At 47.0% G+C, this 19,018-nt stretch overlaps 1 protein-coding gene across 3 annotated transcripts in view; it reads left to right on the top strand.

Annotated features, from left to right (window-relative positions):
- Window positions 1-773: 773 nt before the first annotated feature.
- Window positions 774-19,018, top strand: part of ACAD9 (acyl-CoA dehydrogenase family member 9) — a 34,564-nt gene continuing 16,319 nt past the window's right edge. For 2 of the 3 annotated variants that reach the window (XM_012785217.3, XM_075996349.1), the window contains exons 1-7: window positions 774-995; window positions 3,728-3,821; window positions 9,190-9,291; window positions 12,926-13,032; window positions 14,007-14,107; window positions 14,990-15,068; window positions 17,455-17,629. In XM_012785217.3, coding sequence (XP_012640671.2) covers window positions 846-995; window positions 3,728-3,821; window positions 9,190-9,291; window positions 12,926-13,032; window positions 14,007-14,107; window positions 14,990-15,068; window positions 17,455-17,629 — 808 coding nt within the window. In that variant the 5' untranslated portion in view covers window positions 774-845. Of the gene's footprint in view, window positions 996-3,727; window positions 3,822-8,638; window positions 8,904-9,189; window positions 9,292-12,925; window positions 13,033-14,006; window positions 14,108-14,989; window positions 15,069-17,454; window positions 17,630-19,018 lie in introns of those variants that run through there. The other variant, XM_075996350.1, reaches the window with a different exon arrangement.

Genomic DNA, 19,018 nt, shown 5'->3' with positions numbered 1-19,018 from the left:
CTGTGGTCAATGCTGTCATCAGCGCACAAGCTCAGCGAGCAGGTAAATAAAGGAGAGAGGCATTCTCCCTGGAGGAGCAGGCTGGAGAGCCTTAGAGGTCGATTTGCCACGTTCAGGGCGTGGCCGTGTGGTGCGAGGCCCTGAGACGTCGGGCCTCCAGCCTCGGCCCCCATTGCCAGTCCTGTGCCGCCCCCCAAGTAGTTCCTATTCCTGCTCTGTTCCCTCTGTAGCTTCTTCCTCTGCTCGCCTTATAATGTTGGTGTTTCCCAAAAAGAGTTTTATCCAGACCTCTCTCCTGCTTAACACTCCTTTTCTTTTCCTCTTCCAAAAAAAAGGAACAGTATCTGGCCTGTGAACCCCCTGCAGAGATACCCAACACAGCCAACTTCCCCACTTTCCTTTAGTATTACTATGTCCTCGCCTCCGCAAGAGGCAGGACGAAGGCAAGTGGAGAAAGCTGGGCCACTCTTTAGGTTTTTGTATTCCTGGGAAGCTTCCTAGGGCTGGCACTAAGGAAACAATTGTTATGTATCAAAAACCGAGGCCGCCATCACAACAGCCAGGACTCGTGCCAACTCGGCTACCTCGCGCCACCCTGGCGAGAAGCACAGGCCGGTGGCGTCATCAGCCTGCGCGGGTCAGTCTCTCCCAACTAAGGCCTAGGAGGCAGTGCCGGCAGTGGTCCCGCCCTTCGGGCCTCCTCTTAGGCCTGCTGTAGGCTGCGCAAGCGCAGTGCGCACCGTATGGCGTCGCAAGCCGGTGACGTCATTAGGCGGCGGCGACCACGTGTGCGCCGGAGCTGCTAAGTAGGAGGTTGCTGCCCAGGTTGCGCGGCCGCGAGCAGCATGAGTGGCTGCGCGCTGTTCCTGTGGTCCGCGGCGGTGGCGCGCGCCTGCCCGCCTCTGGTGGCCTTTACCGGGAGCCGGCGGGCGCTGCGCACCAGCCCGCCGATACGAGCTTTCGCCAAAGAGCTTTTCCTGGGCAAAATCAAGAAGGTAACGCGACGGGCCCTGGGTGGACACTTGCTGTGTGGCTTCTGCATTTTGCCCGTAGCAGGCAAAGGTGGGGTGGAGCTTTGTCAGGGTCCCAAACCTGCCAGAGAGTTACACCCTAGGGGCGAGGCGTGTGAACACTCTGGATGCTTGAGTTCCACTGGAGCCTTCCCACAGAAAGGATGGAGCATTTCTAAGGCAGGACCCTGAGAAATGTGGTGTTGGCAAGTGTTCCAGCTAGCTTTTGTCAGGTGAAGTTGGGAAACCCTACGCAAGGCGATCACTAAGCAACACCCCCCCCCAGCTGTTCTTGCCTCGAAATGTGCGGGGCTTTCTTTTTTATTCCTAAAAACACAGCTCAGAGCGTGCGGCTTTTCTGTCGCTTTCTGGCGGCCCCTGGGCTTTCTTTGGCAGGTGAGCCCTAGCGCCTCTCCCTGACACTGAGGTGCCTCAGAAATCTGGCTTCAAGGTGACTTCCACGGGTCACACAACCCAGCCAATAGTATCAGTTTGGTTATTAAGAACTCACTTTCATCTTAGAGTTGGAGGACTTGGGTTTGACCTTGGGTCTGTGACTCTGAGACTTAGTTCTTTCAGCCTTAAAATGGAGCTAGCGATGTCTCCCTCCACTTGTTTAGACCAAGTACACATGGAGTCACCCTTGACTCCTCTTATTCCACATCTAGACCACGTCTAGTCCTACAGCAAATCCTATGTTCTGTACCTTTAGGTTATATGCGCATCTGACCACTTTTAGGCCCTTTTACCATTAATACCTTGGAACAGGCCAACATCATCTCTCCTGGCGTTACTGGGATTTTGAGCAGGAACTAGGCAGTGATGCTTAGGATCTCAGAATAGAAAGAGACCTTTCAGATTATCTAGGCCAGTGGTTGTCACACTGCCCCCTGCTGGACCCGAGCTATTCTTGGAATGCTCCTGGAATTTCTGTGGGATGAGTGGGAAGTGGAGTGAGTGGGATGTGGGTGACTGTTCTGCCCATCAGCAGCCTCAGTCAGAGCCACTTGGCTTTTATCTGTTTTACATATTTGGTTTCTGCACTGGATTTATTTGAATAACAGGTTCTGCTGGTTTAGAAGATTTCAAAACTGTTCATTGCAATTGAACTCCCCTCCCATGAAATACTTGACCATTGTTAGAGAATTCTTTCTTCAATGCCCCTAGGTCGCTCTCTCTGTAGCACTTAACCCTGTGATTGTACCTGAAGGCCAACTAGTTGCCAGGCTGCCTCTCTTTTCTCATCTGGCCTGCCCACTGGTACCAGAATGATCTCTAACACAGCCCATTGCACAAGGCTCGGGTGACAACGAGCCTCTGTGTATTTAGTGAAGGAGACGGGAGGCGGCAGAGGCGGCTTGTTTTTTTATAGGCCACCTTCAGGGCATTTCAGGTGGATGGAGGCAGGGATTCCTTTCAGTCAGCTGTCACTTTTGGTTAGGGACCCACCTGTAAGCCAGTGATCCTGGCTCCAGCGAGGAGAAAACAGTTAGGAATGTATTGCTAAAGTAGACAGACAAATCAGGTGGTTGATGAGATGCATAAGGGCTGGGGGAGTATTGAAGACTCCTCTGAAGACCTGTCTGGAACACTGGGTGTGAGAGGTGCCACGAAAAGAGGTGGGGCTCCTGGGCCTGCACCTTGTGACCCAGGACATGACTCCTCAGTAGTCTTGGGTCCACATCCAAACCTGTTGTCATGCTGGCAGCTGAGGGGTAGCTGGAACCCAAAAGGCCAGAGGGGCTCAGGACATGGCAGGGTGACTTTAAGGGCTAGTGGGGTATCTGGGATGGTCAGAAACATTGGCCACTCACTGTTTTGAAACAAAGATTGGAAGCTGCATCATTTTCTAGGCCATGAGGTGGGGACAAGAGTAAAATCAGAATCTCATACAAATAATTAGTCACGTTATGTTCCAGGACACAAAACCTTTTTGAGCCTCACAACCACTTTCTGAGATAAATAGAAGAGAAACTGACGCTGAGAAATGCTGTGTGAGTTGCCCTAATCACACATCCAAGGAGTGGCTGAGCCCAGGTTGAACTCATGTTGATCTGGTCCCACAGCTGAGCCTTGTCCAGTGAGTGACTTCACTTCCTCACACACACAGCACGGGGAGCAGGTGTTATTGAGCGGGAGGGACAGAGGCACAGGGGGTCAGACGTGGTAAGCACAGTGTACTCTTGTTAGTGCAGTGTCTTTGAGCTAACACAGCAATTGATGTAGAATTTTACATTTCAGTAAGGACCTTTTACATCCACTATCTTACACAATTCTCACAAGGACCTTGAGCACATACTACCTGCATTTGATGGGTGAGAAAGTGGAAGCTTAGAGAGCCAAAGGGATTTGGAGAAGGCCAATAATTAGTGAGCCCAAAACCAAGGACTAGACCCCCAGGGTTTCTGAATGTTAGCCAAAGGCTCCTTGTTTCATGGGAGAGTCACCCTCATGTGTTGCTGAGAAGGAAAGCTGACCGAAGTCAGGAATCAGCCTGCTCGAGCCAGGGAGGAAGATGAATGTAGGTTGTAGAGTCTGCGCACAGTTCCTGTATGGTAAGAGCCTTGTGAGATGTGGTTTGCTTTCTGATTCCTTCAGCGGGGAATGTCCTACTGTCCGTGTGGAGTTTAGCACATGCTTCTCCTTCCCTTTTAACTGATGCTACCATGATGGGAGATTTGCTAAACATTTTTAGTAAATATTGATTCTTTTTTTAGAAAGAAGTTTTCCCATTTCCAGAAGTTAGCCGAGATGAACTCAATGAAATCAATCAGTTTGTGGGACCTGTGGAAAAATTCTTCACTGAAGAGGGTATGTATGGTTTTCTTTATCATTGCTGATTTCCATTATAATGCAGTTAGATTAGCATTTATATTAGAAGTGGCATACATAGGGGAAGTTCTCGAGTGTCATTAATGAAGGAGAAAGAATTTCCACTCATAACATTTTGCTTTAGGGATTTTCCTAATTGCTGTTTAATGAAAAGACATCTAGTTCCATGCTTCTGCACGTGTCCATGGTAAAGGGCCACTTGTAAGCGTTTCCAAATGGTTGCAGACCAAATACAATAAAAAGGAATAACTAGAAAAAATTAGATGACAAAAAGCCAAGGCCATACAAGCCTGGGGACCATGAGTTGGTGGTTGTGGCAGTTTAGGGTTGCTGTCAGTGCTTCTACTGGGTTTTGGACCAGGCTGCAGGTCCCTCTGTCTGAGCAGTCAGTCAGCCAGGGCAGCGATGGAGAGTTCAAAGAGTTTAGGGATGGTGGATTGACGGCAGTCCCTCCCTAACACTAGGGTCCCAGAGAGCTTTTGTTTGTGTGGGTTTTATCTACCAATATTTGTGCTCTTGGGAATTAAAATGGAGGAATTTAAGATATACTGTGTTCATTTATGACTTCATTTAAAAATAATGATAACCCCATTGCATGTTAACATAAACATTATTTTTAATGAAAAATATTCAGAAAACAAAACAAATAGACGGAAAGAGTGGCACTGGTTGACAGTTTTGCAAGTTAGACAGTTTGCAAGTTTTGCTTACTAGAAGATAGTTGGATTCTCACATCTGTGCATTTAGTCTGTGATGTCATTTCATGTAGCTTCTGAAAAAGTCCACCATATACTCTTGAGAGAATTAGAATTTAAAAAGCAAATAACATTGTTACTAAAATAATTTTGACCCTGTGGACCCCCTTGAAGCAGTTCAGATCCCCCAGGACCTCTTTGACAAGTGCTGTTCTGTATCATTAACTATGATTATGTTGCTAGTTTTAAAAGTTGCTAGTTTTAAAAGTTGTTTAGTTATGTATAAACATGTTTTATTATTTAGAAATTGTTTCTGGTTTTTTTCCTAGTGATTATCTTCCTACTTATATCTTTTTTCTTTTTTTTTTTAAATTCCTGTCATCTCTTGTTCTTTTATTTAATTAAAGTTTTAGGCTGGGCACAGTGGCTCATGCCTAGGACTCTGGTGCTAGGATTACAGGTGGGAGGTCCAGTCGAGGAGGGAGGATAGCTTGAGCTCAGAAGTTGGAGACCAGCCTGAGCAAGAGCGAGACCGTGTTTCTCCTAAAAATAGAAAAAATTAGCGGGGCATGATGTGTGCCTGTAGTCCCAGCTAATTGGGAGGCTGAGGCAGGAAGAGCGCTTGAGCCCAGGAGTTTGAGGTTGCTGTGAACTATGATGATGCCACGGCACTGTATCCCGAGTGACAGAGCGAGACTGTCTCAAAAAAAAAAAATTTTTTTTTTTTACTATGTGGTTTGTCAAGTTTTTTTTCAAGTGTAATTGAGGTATTTACAATAAATTACCCATAGAGTCATGTGCCACATAATGACATCCCAGTCAATGACAGACTGCATATATTAATGGAACGGTGGTCCCATAAGATTATCATACTGTGTTCCTCTCCTCTCCTCCTCCCCCTCCCCTCCTCCCTCCCCCTCCCCCCTCCCCTCACCTCACCCTGTTGCCCGGGCTAGAGTGCTATGGTGTCAGCCTAGCTCACAGCAACCTCAGACTCCTGGGCTCAAGAGATCCTTCTGCCTCAACCTCCCAGAGTGCTAGGTTACAGGCTTGAGACACCATGCCAAGCCCATACTGTGTTTTTACTGTGCCTTTTCTGTGGTTAGCTATGTCTAGATACACAAATATTAATACTTCCTGTTGTGTTATAGCTGCCTACAGTATTCAGTACAGTAACAGGGTGTACAGGTTTGTAGCCTAGATGTGTTGTAGGCTATACCATCTAGGTTTGTGCAGGTACACTCTATAACATTCACACAATGAGAGAATCACCTAAGGACGCATTTCTCAGATCCTTAAGTGACACATGACTGTATTTATAATGTACTCCTGAGGAACCACCAACACAACAAAGGTAGTGAACATACCCATTACCCCTAAAATTTCCTTAAGCCTCTTTTATTCCCTCCCTGTGCCCAGGCAACTGCTGATCTACTTTCTCTCATTACAGATTAGTTTGTATTTTCTGGAATTTTATTTAGATAGAATCATACATTATGTTTTTGTCTTGCCTCTTTGTGCATAATTTTGAGTTTCATCCATGTTTCGTGTGTCAGTAGTCCCTTCCTTTTAATGCTGAGTAGTATTTCCTTTGATATACCAAGATTTGTTTATCCATTCACCTATTCTTTGACATGTGGTATGTATCCAGATTTTAGCTATCACAAAAAAAAGTTACTGTGGATGTTCTTGTGTGAGTCTTTGTGTGATATATACTTGCAATTGTCTTGAGTGATATCTAGGAGTGGAATGTCTTGATCATATGGTAAGTGTATTAACTCTTTAAGAAATTGCCAAGCTGTTTTCCAAAGTGATTACTTTCATTCCCACTACAGTATATGTTAAGTTCTGGTTGTGGTTAGTCCTTTTAATATATCTCATTAATGTATCTCTTTTAGTTTCTCATTTTGGTTTTAATTTGCATTTCTGTAATGACTAGGCATTTCTTCATATGCTAGTTTGCCATCTGTATTTCTTTTTTGGTGAAGTGTCTTTGTAATACCCATTTACCCATACCCATTTACCCATTTAAAAAAGTTAGGTTGTTTTCTAATTGAGTTATAAGAAGTCTTTATATATTCAACATTCAGATCTTTTGTCCAGTACATGTTTTGTAAAAATTTTCTCCCACTCCTTGGCTTGCCCTTTCCTTTTCTTACGTGCCTTTTAGAGAGGAAAGGTTTGTAACGTCAATTACATTTTTTCCCTTGTGTAGTTTGTGCTTTTTTGTATTATGTGTAGGAAATCTGCTAAACCCAAGGCTATGATTTTTGTCTGTATTTTCTTTTAAAAGGTTTATAGTTTTAACTCTTAAATTTATATCTATGATCCATTCCAAGTTAATTGGATATATGGTATGAGATAAAGTTTGAGTATGATTGTTAATGCATGTGGCTATCCAATTATTCTAGCAACTTTTATTGGAAATATTATTTTTTTCCCTATTAAAAGTAGCGTTGTCAAAAATCAATTGACCATTTATGTATGTGTCTATTTCTGAATTCTCTATTCTGTTCCATTGATCTGTTTGTCAGTCTTTATATACAAATGTCACATCGTGTTGTTTACTGAGCTTTGTGATCAGGCTTGGTACCAGGTACTGTTAGTCCTCCAGCATTGTTCTTTTCTAAGTTGTTTCCATTCCTCTAGGTCCTTTGCTTTTCCTTATCAATTTTAGAATCAGGTTTTCAATGTCTACAAAAAGGCATACAGTTCTTTTTCTTTGAACTATTGCTTTATCTCTTAGAGCAATTTTTAAAATAAGAAAAATGATTTTGTAGTTACCTGTCTAGTTACTGTTGCTAGGGATCTGTGTCCTCTCGTGTAGAACCTGATTTCCTTTTGGTGGCGCCACCCTTCTGTGGGAAGAAGGATGTCCTTCCACATTGCACGGTGAGCAGCTCTGCAGGGGATGAATATTACTACAGTGTGTCACCAGAGGAGATTTCTCTCTGGACTACGTTTTCCTTGCAGGCCTGTAATTGGGCTGCTCCACTCGCTCCTGCCTTGATGTTGCTTCTGAGGAGATGTCCGCTGTCCTTCTCCTCTTCCTTCCATTGTATATAGTGTTTCTTTCATCTTTGCCTACTTTTAAGTGGTTTTAGGGAAACTGATTATCACATGTGTTGGTGTAGATTTTGCACATCTCTTTTGCTTGGAGTTCTTTGAGCTTCTTGGTTCTTATGTGTGTTTATACTGTTTATTGAATATGGATGAACAGTTGTACACCCATACAATAGAATATGAAATAACAAAAAGTAATCAAGTATTTATATGTGTAGCAACACAGATGAATCTCAAAATCATTACATTGTGTGAAAGAAGCCAGGGAATAGAAATACATGCTATTGAATCCACTTATTTAAAACTTGAAAATGCAAACTACTCTGCTGGCAAAAAAGACATTCGTGGTTGCCCGTGGATGGAGGTGATGGGAGGATTGATTCCAAGGGGCACAGAGACTTGCGGCGGTAAGGAAATGTTTTCTTCTTGCTGGTGGTGATGTTGTCATGGGTGAACACATGCCAGAACGCAACAAACTATGCTCTCAGTATGCGCAGGTTATTTTATGCCAATAATATATGTCAGTAAAGTTGTAGAAGGATTAAAAAATGATGGGTTTGGACTGATTCAGGGGAATGCATAGTTCTCTTCAGTGACCTATATATACAAAAATTCCTAAGTATAGCTAATGATATTTTTTGCAATTTATAATACTGATGAATTAACAATTCATAACTATACTTTAATCAACTTGGTGCATATAATACTGTGTAATTGCAGACCTAATGCATTGATTCCTTGGTTTTGCTCTAGTGAATGAGTGTTGAATGAAAGAATGGATTGACGTTTAACAGATTAAGTTGTCTCAGAGCTTGTGGACTCTGGTGAAAGCAAGGTAGCCTCTGACAGCAAGGCAGACCTTGGCCCAGATACTGCCTAGAGGTGACTATCTAGCTAAACATTTTAGTACAGTTCTGAGAGTTGCATATTTATTCTCTCATTTCCTAGAAGATAGTGGCAAAAAAAAAAAAGTGAAGTTCAGTATGCCTACAGGAAAACTTACATGTCATCAACATTTAATTTGCTACTGTTTTACAGTGAAAGCACCATGTGACTAGCACCCAGACCAAGAGACAGATCGCCATAGAGATTTTAAAGATAGGAGTTTTGGCCTGGCACAGTGGCTCATGCCTGTATTCCCAGCACTCTGAGGGGCCGAGGCAGGAGGATTACTTGAGGCCAGGAGTTCAAGACCAGCCTGAACAACAGTGAGACCCCATCCCTACAAAAAACAGAAAAATTATCCAGGCATGGTGGTATGCACCTGTAGTTCCAGCTACTTGAGAGGCTGAGGGAGGCTGAGGTAGGTGGACTGTATGAGTTTAGGAGTTTGAGGTTGCTGTGAGCTATGATGATGCCACTGCACTCTAGCCCAAGGGACATAGCGAGATCCTATCAAGTAAAAAAAAGAGGATTTTTCCTGGGCTAATTATGTGAAATTGAACACATGCTGAATGATGACTTCACAATTTCTGGTTTTGAAAAGTTTTTGACTCGGGGATTATATATTACATAAAAGCTATTCTGTTTACTTTTCTTTGTATAGAAATAGCTTACATTTGTTTAATCAAAATATTTCTTCTTGGCAGTGGACTCTCGAAAAATTGACCAGGAGGGGAAAATCCCAGAAGAGACTTTAGAGAAATTGAAGAGCTTGGGGCTTTTTGGGATGCAGGTCCCAGAAGAATATGGTAAGTCAGGGAAACAACCACCTCACTGGTGTGGCTCTTAAGAAAGCACTCTATATTTGTCCATAATAGGTTGCTGTTTAGACAGGCTGCCTTTTATTTTTTTTTATTTTTTTTTTTTTTTGAGACAGAGTCTCGCTTTGTTGCCCAGGCTAGAGTGAGTGCCGTGGCCTCAGCCTAGCTCACAGCAACCTCAAACTCCTGGGCTCAAGCAATCCTTCTGCCTCAGCCTCCCGAGTAGCTGGGACTACAGGCATGCACCACCATGCCCGGCTAATATTTTTTTATATATATATATTAGTTGGCCAATTAATTTCTTTCTATTTATAGTAGAGACGGGGTCTCGCTCTTGCTCAGGCTGGTTTCGAACTCCTGACCTCGAGCAATCCGCCCGCCTCGGCCTCCCAGAGAGCTAGGATTACAGGCGTGAGCCACCGCGCCCAGCCCAGGCTGCCTTTTAAATGCAGTAGGTCTAATTACAGAGGTGCTGAAACAGATGACAGCATCAGTCATGGGTAAATGGTGGGTGGGTATGGACTGACTGAGGGACCTATAGGGAGGAAGAGCTGTGGAGCCCTGTGCTTCTCATCCTGGCACGAAGGAGTAAGGCCTGGGGTCCTGTTGGCTGTAGGTGCAGGGCACATTTTGACCAGTGGGAACCCTTCAAGCAGGGCCCTTTATCCTTTGTACTGTCCCCGTAATTCTTTGAGCATCATAGCGATGTTTTTAGCCCCCAAGTGAAAGGCCTTAACCTTCTCCCCAGGATCTCAGTATAATTCTGCCTTGTTGGAGTTGGCCAGTCCCTACAGCTTATCTCCCTTTTGCCTGTTCTTGAGTTGGTCTTCTGAATTGTGTAGAGATTAAAGGGAGGGGGATAGAAAGTATTTCAAAGGGATAGATATCGCTTACACACTCGGCGAGGCCATTTAGTTTTACTGTCAGGCCCCTTCGAGATAAGTAGGTGGCTCCAGGCTCCATAGCCTTTACTCTGCATGTCCTCCAAGCCTTTGCTAGGGCTGCCTCCAGGTTTGAGCAGCTAAGATCTTGAGGTTGAGGGGAGATAGCAGTAGGTAGTGCTTTAAGGGGTGAGCACATTTCATGGTTGCAAACTGATCTTGGACATTTTCCCAGCTATGTATGTGCTGGACTTTTGTCCAACTGGTAGTGCAGCTGGTGCATTTAGGCAGCATCACCACAGGCCCAGAGTGACGCCTTGTGCTACAATGGTACAAGGCTGGACAGTAGGGATTTTTCAGCTCTATTACAATCTTATGGGACCACCATCATATAAGTGGTCCGCTGTTGACGGAAATGTCGTATGCTGTGCGTGACTGTACTTGAAACAAATTGCCCTTGTCTCTGCAAAAGCCTTATTAAAATTAATGCTGCTGCTGGCCCCAGTGGTGGGAAGTGGCAGCACAGACCTCCACAGGGGGAGGCATACATCCTGTTTCTTAACAAAAATAGCCTCTGCGTGACGTGCTGGGAGAGACGGGCCCTCCCAGGCAGCTGGGACTTGTGGTGTAGCTCACAAGCAGCAGAGGCCTGTCTGCCGTAGCACGCAGGCCGCGGTGAGTGTCAGAGGAGAAAGTGGGTGCGGCAGACCTGGAGAGGGGCTTGGTCTGTGTGTCAGCAGCATGAAAGAGTAAGTACTCGGAGGACACATACCTAAGAACAGGAGGAAGCCACCAGACATAGCCAGGGTGGGAATAATATCGATTCCCCTTCAAAACATTTTAAAGTCACTCCTTGGTTCATGAGAAGTACTTATCTTTTCCCCAGAATAATCCTGTGTGCCTCTGGATACATCTGTTTGCACGTGCGTGTCTTACTGGCAGCTGCGTGGTCTGAGTTGGGGGCTGGGGGCGGCACCGCTCAGCTCTCCTCCCGTGCTTTGGTTCCGGTCCCGCTCTCCACTCTGCAAATGCTTTTCTCTCCTGAGATGATATGGTCATGTTTGGAGCTTTATTTTTATTTTAATTCTTCCTTGGGAAATTAAGGCAACATCAACCCTATGTTCATGCCCAAAAGTTCTGGGAAGGTTTTGTCACCCTGGAGAATTCTAAAGCCTGGTTGGAAAGCTCTGTGCTGGAGCCCTGAAGCTTTCTGCTGACTGAGCCTAGGTTTCCTTCTCTGCGCTCCAGCAGCTGCCCAGGCCTGCCAGTGTGCGGCTCCAACCCTCTCTGCCCCTGTCCCACCACAGCCGGCGCCCGCACCCGCCTGCGTGCTGCCCCGCCCCAGCCGCACTCTCCTGCGTGCCGCTGCGCCCCAGCCCTCCTGCGTGCCGCCCCGCCCGCACCCGCCTGCGTGCTGCCCCGCCCCAGCCGCACCCTCCTGCGTGCCGCGCCGCCTGCACCCGCCTGCGTGCTGCCCCGCCCCAGCCGCACTCTCCTGCGTGCCGCTGCGCCCCAGCCCTCCTGCGTGCCGCCCCGCCTGCACCCGCCTGCGTGCCGCGCCGCCCCAGCCCGCGCCCTCCTGCGTGCCGCCCCGCCCGCACCTGCCTGCGTGCCGCCCCGTCCGCACCTGCCTGCGTGCCGCGCCGCCCCGCCCCAGCCCGCGCCCTCCTGCGTGCCTCCCCGCCCGCGCCCTCCTGCGTGGCGCCCCTCCTGCGTGCCGCCCCCGCCCAGCCCGCGCCCTCCTGCGTGGACCCCGTGTGGTTGCTGTCTCCCTCATGATTTGCGCCCTACTTTTTTCGGGGGGGGGGGACACATCGAATGTTTTTCTAACCAAAACTGAATTCCCTCAACACAGGGAGGGAGTAAGAGCAGAAGTGTTTTGATTGGATGAGTGGGCCAGGGCAGGGTGGGGTGCTTAGTGCAGAGCCCCCCAACGCGAGGGCCAGGCAGAACCTGTGCCTGCAGGGTCGCCCTTCCCTTTGTCCGTGAGTGGCGCCCTCTGCAGGTGGTAGCTGCACCGCACCCTGCCTGCATGGCCCTGCTCTGCTGTGGGTCAGCCTCATGACCTTAGGACACCTCTGGAAGGAGATTAAATGAAAAATACATAAGTTCAGTGTTGTTGTTTTCTTTTAAATCCTTTTGTCTTTTTACTTTTAGTGGTTCCCACTCAGGGCAATTTGGGCCCTCAGGAACATTTGGCAATGTCTGGAGATGTTTCTAGTTGTCAAAACTGTGGGGGTGGGGGGTTACTACTGGTATTTAGTGAATAAAGATCAGGGATGCTACTGAACATACTGCAGTGCACAGGACAGACCCCATGACAAAGAACGATCCATCCCGAGATGTTAGCGCCATGGCAGAGAAACCCCACCCTAGAGTCCTCTAGGTACTGGGCAATGAATGGGACACTCTATAGCTGTTGCATTTCTAAAGATCTGCCTCTGCCACGGAAGAGACTCGTAACATATTAAGAGATTCAATGTGTATATAGATATCTTTATATTTAAAAAATTTATATGTGCCCATGTACCTAGAAAAAGTCTGAAAAGGATAAACACAGAAATGCTCTTTCTGAGTGATAAGATGTGGGCAGTTCTGGTTTTCTTTGTACCTTCTGTGTGATGATTTTTTTATGGTGATCTGGCATTAACTGTATAATCAGGGAAAACCCGGGGAAGCCATTGCCATAAGGGGAGGACTCTGGGGTTGGACTGTGATCAACACTTGTGCGTCTCTCCTAGGCGGCCTGGGCCTCTCCAACACCATGTACGCGCGGCTCGGGGAGGTCATCAGTCTGGATGCATCCATCGCTGTGACCCTGGCAGCACACCAGGCTATTGGCCTCAAGGTCAAGTGGGCTTCCTGTTTGGTCGTTAGGAGTCACATGATGCCTTGGAGGCAGAAGGCTTGCTCACTTTCATGTGAAGTGAATCAGGCCTGATGTCTGATATTCAGTCACACCCCACAGTTCCCGTACTCAGGCTGCACCCAGGACACTTAGTCCAACATACATAGCCTCTGTGTGGCCATGTGCACAGTGGCACTTAGATCACACTGTCCCTCCCAGTTCAATCCTCCTCCTCTCCTGTCACCTTTGACCCATCTTTCAAGGCCCAGGTTGGATGCCGCTGCCTTCACCTTGGGCCAGAAATGAGCCTCCCCTCCTGACTCTGCTGGTGGCACCTCCCCTGGCATTTGTGCACATGCTTCTTCCTCCTGCTGGGTGTGGAGCACACAGCTCTTTGTGGCTGTCTCATCACTCACGTTATCACTGCTTGATGTAGACCTCAAAGAGAGCTGAACATACGCCATGTTTGTCTCCCCCACCCTGGAGAGCACCAGCATTCATGCAGACATTTAGAGAAAAGAGGGGCCTGTGCATGTGGCACTGTCTGGGAGGAGATAGGACACCCCTGACATTACTGTGCACCTTTGTTATGCTGGGCATGGTTCTAACACTCTGGTGTCCTCACATCTCGTCTTCTGGACCATGCTGCCATTGGGTGGGCTGTCCCTAGTTTTTGGATGACGAGATGGAGGCTCAGAGAATGGAGGTTCCTTGCCCAAGACCCCTGGAGCGGGACTCGGAAGAACCATGATGAAAATCCTAGACTCTGCACAGCTCTGCAGGTCCCATAAACCCCACCCTGGTGTGTGTGGTCCTCGGCAGCCTGGCTCCCTACACTTTGCCTGAGGCTGCCCCAGGAGCCTGTGTAGTCTTCTTTTGCAGGAAGCAAATATTTTCCTCAAAGGGGAATAAGCATATCTCATATTCTCTTTTCTCCCCACAGCTGAAATTAATTCTCTGTATATTTTGTTTAGGGGATCATCTTGGCTGGCACCGAGGAGCAGAAGGCCAAATACTTGCCCAAACTGGCGTCTGGGGAGCACATTGCAGCCTTCTGCCTCACTGAGCCAGCCAGGTCTGTCCCCTGCAAGAAATGTCATCCATCAGCATCCTTGGCATTTTCCATGGTTCACTGGGACAAGGGGCTGTTGTTTTTGTTGCATAGATGACTTTTGTTTCTTCCCAAAATCTTCTAAAGAATCAGCTCAGCAACTGTTCTTGCCAGTTCTGTTATCTTGATCTTACTTCTCTGTCCCAGCTACAATACAAATGAGGTGAGGTACCTGATCACTATTAAATAAAGTGGTTTACAACACCCCTGACCTACGATAATGCATTCAGGCTTCAAAGCACTTTCAGAGTATGTAGGGCAGGTGGTATTGCCTCTGTTTACAGATTAGGAGCTGAAGTTCAGTGAGCTGGTGTGATCAGCCTGAGGTTACAGGGCTGGGATGAAGCAGGGCTGGGGTAAGATAGTAGGGCTGTCTCTTGAGCCACACTCCATCCTGCTTCCCTTTGCTTAGGAATCTGGGAATAGTCATCTCTGCTGGGGTGCACTGAACTCATCCTCTCAGAAGCACGGATGAGCCTATTTGGAGCACACATATTCATGTTCAGACCTAAGCCCAAGTTATTTTCACTGCCACCTTTTTACCTGATATTATATATTGAAACAGAGGTTGGCCAATCCAGCCTGCTACCTGTTTTTATAAATAGTTTTATCAGAACATGCTCACCTTTTTAACAGACTATGTTCATGTTCTAGGGGCAGAGTTGAGGAGATGAGACATATGTCCTGTAGCTTGGAAAGCTGAGTATATTTATTATCTGACTCTTGATTTAAAAAATTTGTCAACCTGTGTATCAAAGTACTAAACGCCTCATTTTCTGGCCCTCAAAAGCGTGCTTATTTTTCCCAGTATTCTTATTCCTTGACCACATCTTTTTGTCTCTGCAGTGGGAGTGATGCAGCTTCCATCCGGAGCAGAGCTGCATTAAGTGAAGACAAGAAGCACTATGTCCTCAACGGCTCTAAGGTGGGGCCCCATCCTCATGGCCTTGTTAGGGTCTTAGTCACAACCTTGCCCACCACCGTGTGACCACTTTCCATGCACCAGGAATTTTCTTTTTTTTTTTTGAGACAGAGTCTCACTTTGTTGCCCAGGCTAGAGTGAGTGCTATGGCGTTAGCCTAGCTCACAGCAACCTCAGACTCCTGAGCTCAAGTGATCCTCCTGCCTCAGCCTCCCGAGTAGCTGGGACTACAGGCATGCGCCACCATATATATTTTTAGCCAATTAATTTCTTTCTATTTATAGTAGAGACGGGGTCTCACTCTTGCTCAGGCTGGTTTTGAACTCCTAAACTCAAACTTTCCGCCTACCTCGGCCTCCCAGAGAGTTAGGATTACAGGTGTGAGCCACCGCTCCGGGCCAGGAGTTTTCAAGGGCGTGCATGATCTCTTGACCACCTGTTGGGTGGTGATGCTACTCTCCTTTTTCAGAAGAAGAAATTGAGGCCCAAAGAGGTTATCAGATTTGCCTCCAGGTCTTGTGTCTCTTTGCTGACAGAGCCAGGATTGGACCAAGGCATTCTGGCTCCAGAGTCTCCATGCTTTTATAGTACCAACTACAGCTGATTTTATGTGTTTGTTTTAAAATTTTTTGTTACACAAAATTTTAAACATATACTATGTTCCTGGCACCTAACCTCATCAGTTACTCGTCACATTGCTGTGTCTCTTGTGGGGGCATCACCACCACTAGATCGCATCAGTGGCAGTTTCCACACGTGTCTCTGCAAGATAGGAGTATTTTTAAAGAACAACAAAGCCATAATATTGTTATCACATTTTTAAAAATTTATAGGCCAGGCATGGTGGCTCATACCTGTAACCCTAGCACTTTGGGAGGCCAAGGTGGGAGGATTGCCTGAGGCCAGGAGTTCAAGACCAGCCAGGGCAACATAGCAAGACCCTGTCTCTAAACAAAAAATTAGCTGGGCATGGTGCCTATATCCCCTGCTACTTGGGAGGCTGAGGTGAGAAGATCGCTTGAGCCCGGGAGTTGGAGGCTAAGGTGAGCTATGATTGCACCACTGTACTCTAGCCTGGGCCACTGGGCAAGACCCTATCTCTCAAAAAAGAACAACAAAAATAATTTTAAAATTGATAATTCTTTTTTTTTTTTTTTTTTTTTTTGAGACAGAGTCTAACACTGTTGTCCTGGCTAGAGTGCCATGGCATCAGCCTAGCTCACAGCAACCTCAAACTCCTGGGCTCAAACAATCCTGCCTCAGCCTCCCGAGTAGCTGGGACTGCAGGCATGTGCCACCATGCCCAGCTCATTTTTTCTGTATATTTTTAATTATCCAGCTATTTCTTTCTATTTTTATTAGAGATGGGGTCTCACTCTTGCTCAGGCTGGTTTTGAACTCTTGACCTTGAGCAATCCTCCTGCCTCAGCCTCCCAGAGAGCTAGGATTACAGGAGTGAGACACCGCACCCGGCAAAATTGATAATTCTTTACTATCTATTTAGCATTCACAATTTCCCTGATTGCTTCATACCTTTATTTATTTATTTATTTATTTAGAGATAGAGTCTCACTGTGTTGCCCGAGCTAAAGTGCCATGGCATCAGCCTAGCTCACAGCAACCTCAAACTCCTGGGCTCAAGTGATCCTCCTGCCTCAGCCTCCCGAGTAGCTAGGACTACAGGCATGTACCACCATGCCTGGCTAATATTTTCTATTTTTAGTTGTTTGGATAATTTCTTTCTATTTATAGTAGAGACGGGTGTCTCGCTCTTGCTCAGGCTGGTCTCGAACTCCTGAGCTCAAGCAATCTTCCCTCCTCGCCCTCCCAGAGTGCTAGGATTACAGGTGTGAGCCACCACGCTCAGCCCGTACCTTTTTTGTTTTACGTTTGTTTGCTTGAATCAAAATCCAAATGAGTTCCACACATTACAGTTTGTTGCAGTCTCTTTATTTCTCCCCCTCTCTCCCCTTCTCTCTTTTCTTCCCTCCCTCTCTTCTTTTTTTAATTAACAAATAAACATTGTGTGTATTGAATTTGTATATACATGATGTTCTGATATGTGTATACCTTGTGAAATGATTAAACCCCTTCTTTCCTGAAGAAACCCAGTTGTCTGATGATAGAGCCTGACTGGCGGGGCTGCTGGCTGCTCTCCCCCTGGTTCTACCCCTTGCCCCGGCCACCTATGTCCTTTGAGAAAATCCTTGCTGTGGGGAGACTGGGCTGTGCCCCATTCTGTGTTCACACAGGCTTGGCTTCTGCAGAGCCAAAGACTCTGCAAGTCTGGCCTGAAGTCTGGCCGGCAGCTGGAGCTTGATGGGCAAAGATGGAGCTGAGAAGGGTTGCATAGGAGTTTGATTTTCGTCAAAGTTCTCTCTTTCCTTAGGTCTGGATCACCAATGGAGGAGTGGCCAATATTTTTACTGTGTTTGCAAAGACTGAAGTTGCTGATTCTGACGGCTCAGTAAAAGACAAAATCACAGCATTCATAGTAGAAAGAGACTTTGGTGGAGTCACTAGTGGGAAACCTGAAGATAAGTTAGGCATTCGGGGCTCCAACAGTAAGTAGCTTCTCTGTGTGTGTGTGTGTGTGTGTGTGTGTGTGTATTAGAGAACATCTGTTCTGTCCACATATCAAGGTAAAATGAGATTTAGGCTGGCTGTGGTGCCTCGTGCCTGTGATCTAGCACTTGGGAAGGCCGAGGTAGAAGGATTGCTTGAGACCAGCCTGGGCAACGTGAGACCCCACCTGCTAAGAAATTAGCAGGGCATGGTGGTGTGCTCCTGTAGTCCCAGCTACTTGGGAGGCTGAGGCAGGAGGATTGTTTGAGCCTGGGAATTTGAGGTTGGAGTGAACTATGATGATGCCACTGCACTGTGGCCCAGGCAACAGTGAGCCCCTGTCTCAACAAAATATAATAATAACATTTAAGATTTAAATAGTTTTAGTTTAGCAAGATCAAATTAAGAATGCCACAAGAGACTCTTCTCTGGCAATGCAGATGAGTTCCTCGACACTGACTCGTCAGTTAAGCAGACAGTGGCTGTGCCTCTGAGTGCATTGAGGGTTGGTGATTTCCAGGTGAGCAACACTCTGCCTTTTCTGAAGGAAGAAAATAGCAAATAAAAGAAAGAAAAAAAAACACTGCTTTTGAATCTCCTAGTGTCTGTGCTGTAGGGAATGCTTCTGTGTGTCCCATCATTGGGGACCCTGCACTCTGGATGGTGGCATTTGCCATGCTGACTGCTCAGGCTGGAAGGCCCAAAGGCCCTGAGCTCCAGCCCAAGCCCCACCTCTTGGGAGTCTGTGTGGCCTGGAACAAGCTAGCTTACCTTTCTGTATAACAGTTTCATCAGCTAAAGTAAAGGGATGATCATTGAACCTCCCTTGTGGAGGTGACATGAGAATGGAGTGTCCGGATGTATGTAAAATGCTCTGTGCACGTGGAAGCACGGCAGTGTTAGTGCCGGGACTGGTGGCACTTAGTGAGTATGAGTACTCGGAGCGTGCACAGAGGCCTTGCGGTCATGAAGAGCTCACTCAGTTGTGCGTTGGGAGGAAGGTGGAGGGAGGGGCTGGGCTGCTGCTGAGGGGTGTGGTCCACTCTGCAGTCCTGGTGGGTAGCGTTGTGTAGTGGCCCCGAGAGCTGAATGGCACAAGGTGAGGTCAGAGGAAGGAAGGATCTTACCTACACCCACAGCCTGTCAGGGAACAAGCGCCTTTGGGAGAGGGAGCTGGTCCGGCAGGGCATGTCCTACTAGCTTGAATACAGCCTGGCAGCCAGAGACGGCCATTACATCACTTTTCCCATCCAAGCTGTTCAAGCACAATTGTCATAGAATGAAAGGTCAGAAGAGCAAGACCAGGGTGCCCTTGCCCTGTTGGCTCCCCTCCCCATGACCGTCTCTGTCCTGAGCCTCCAGTTTCTCTGGTGTAAATTGCTAGGAGT

This window comes from Microcebus murinus, chromosome 21 (assembly GCF_040939455.1).
Source record: "Microcebus murinus isolate Inina chromosome 21, M.murinus_Inina_mat1.0, whole genome shotgun sequence".
Classification (NCBI taxonomy): Eukaryota; Metazoa; Chordata; class Mammalia; order Primates; family Cheirogaleidae; genus Microcebus; species Microcebus murinus.
Note: the sequence above shows the minus strand (reverse complement) of the source record. Positions and strands in the feature narration are given on the sequence as shown.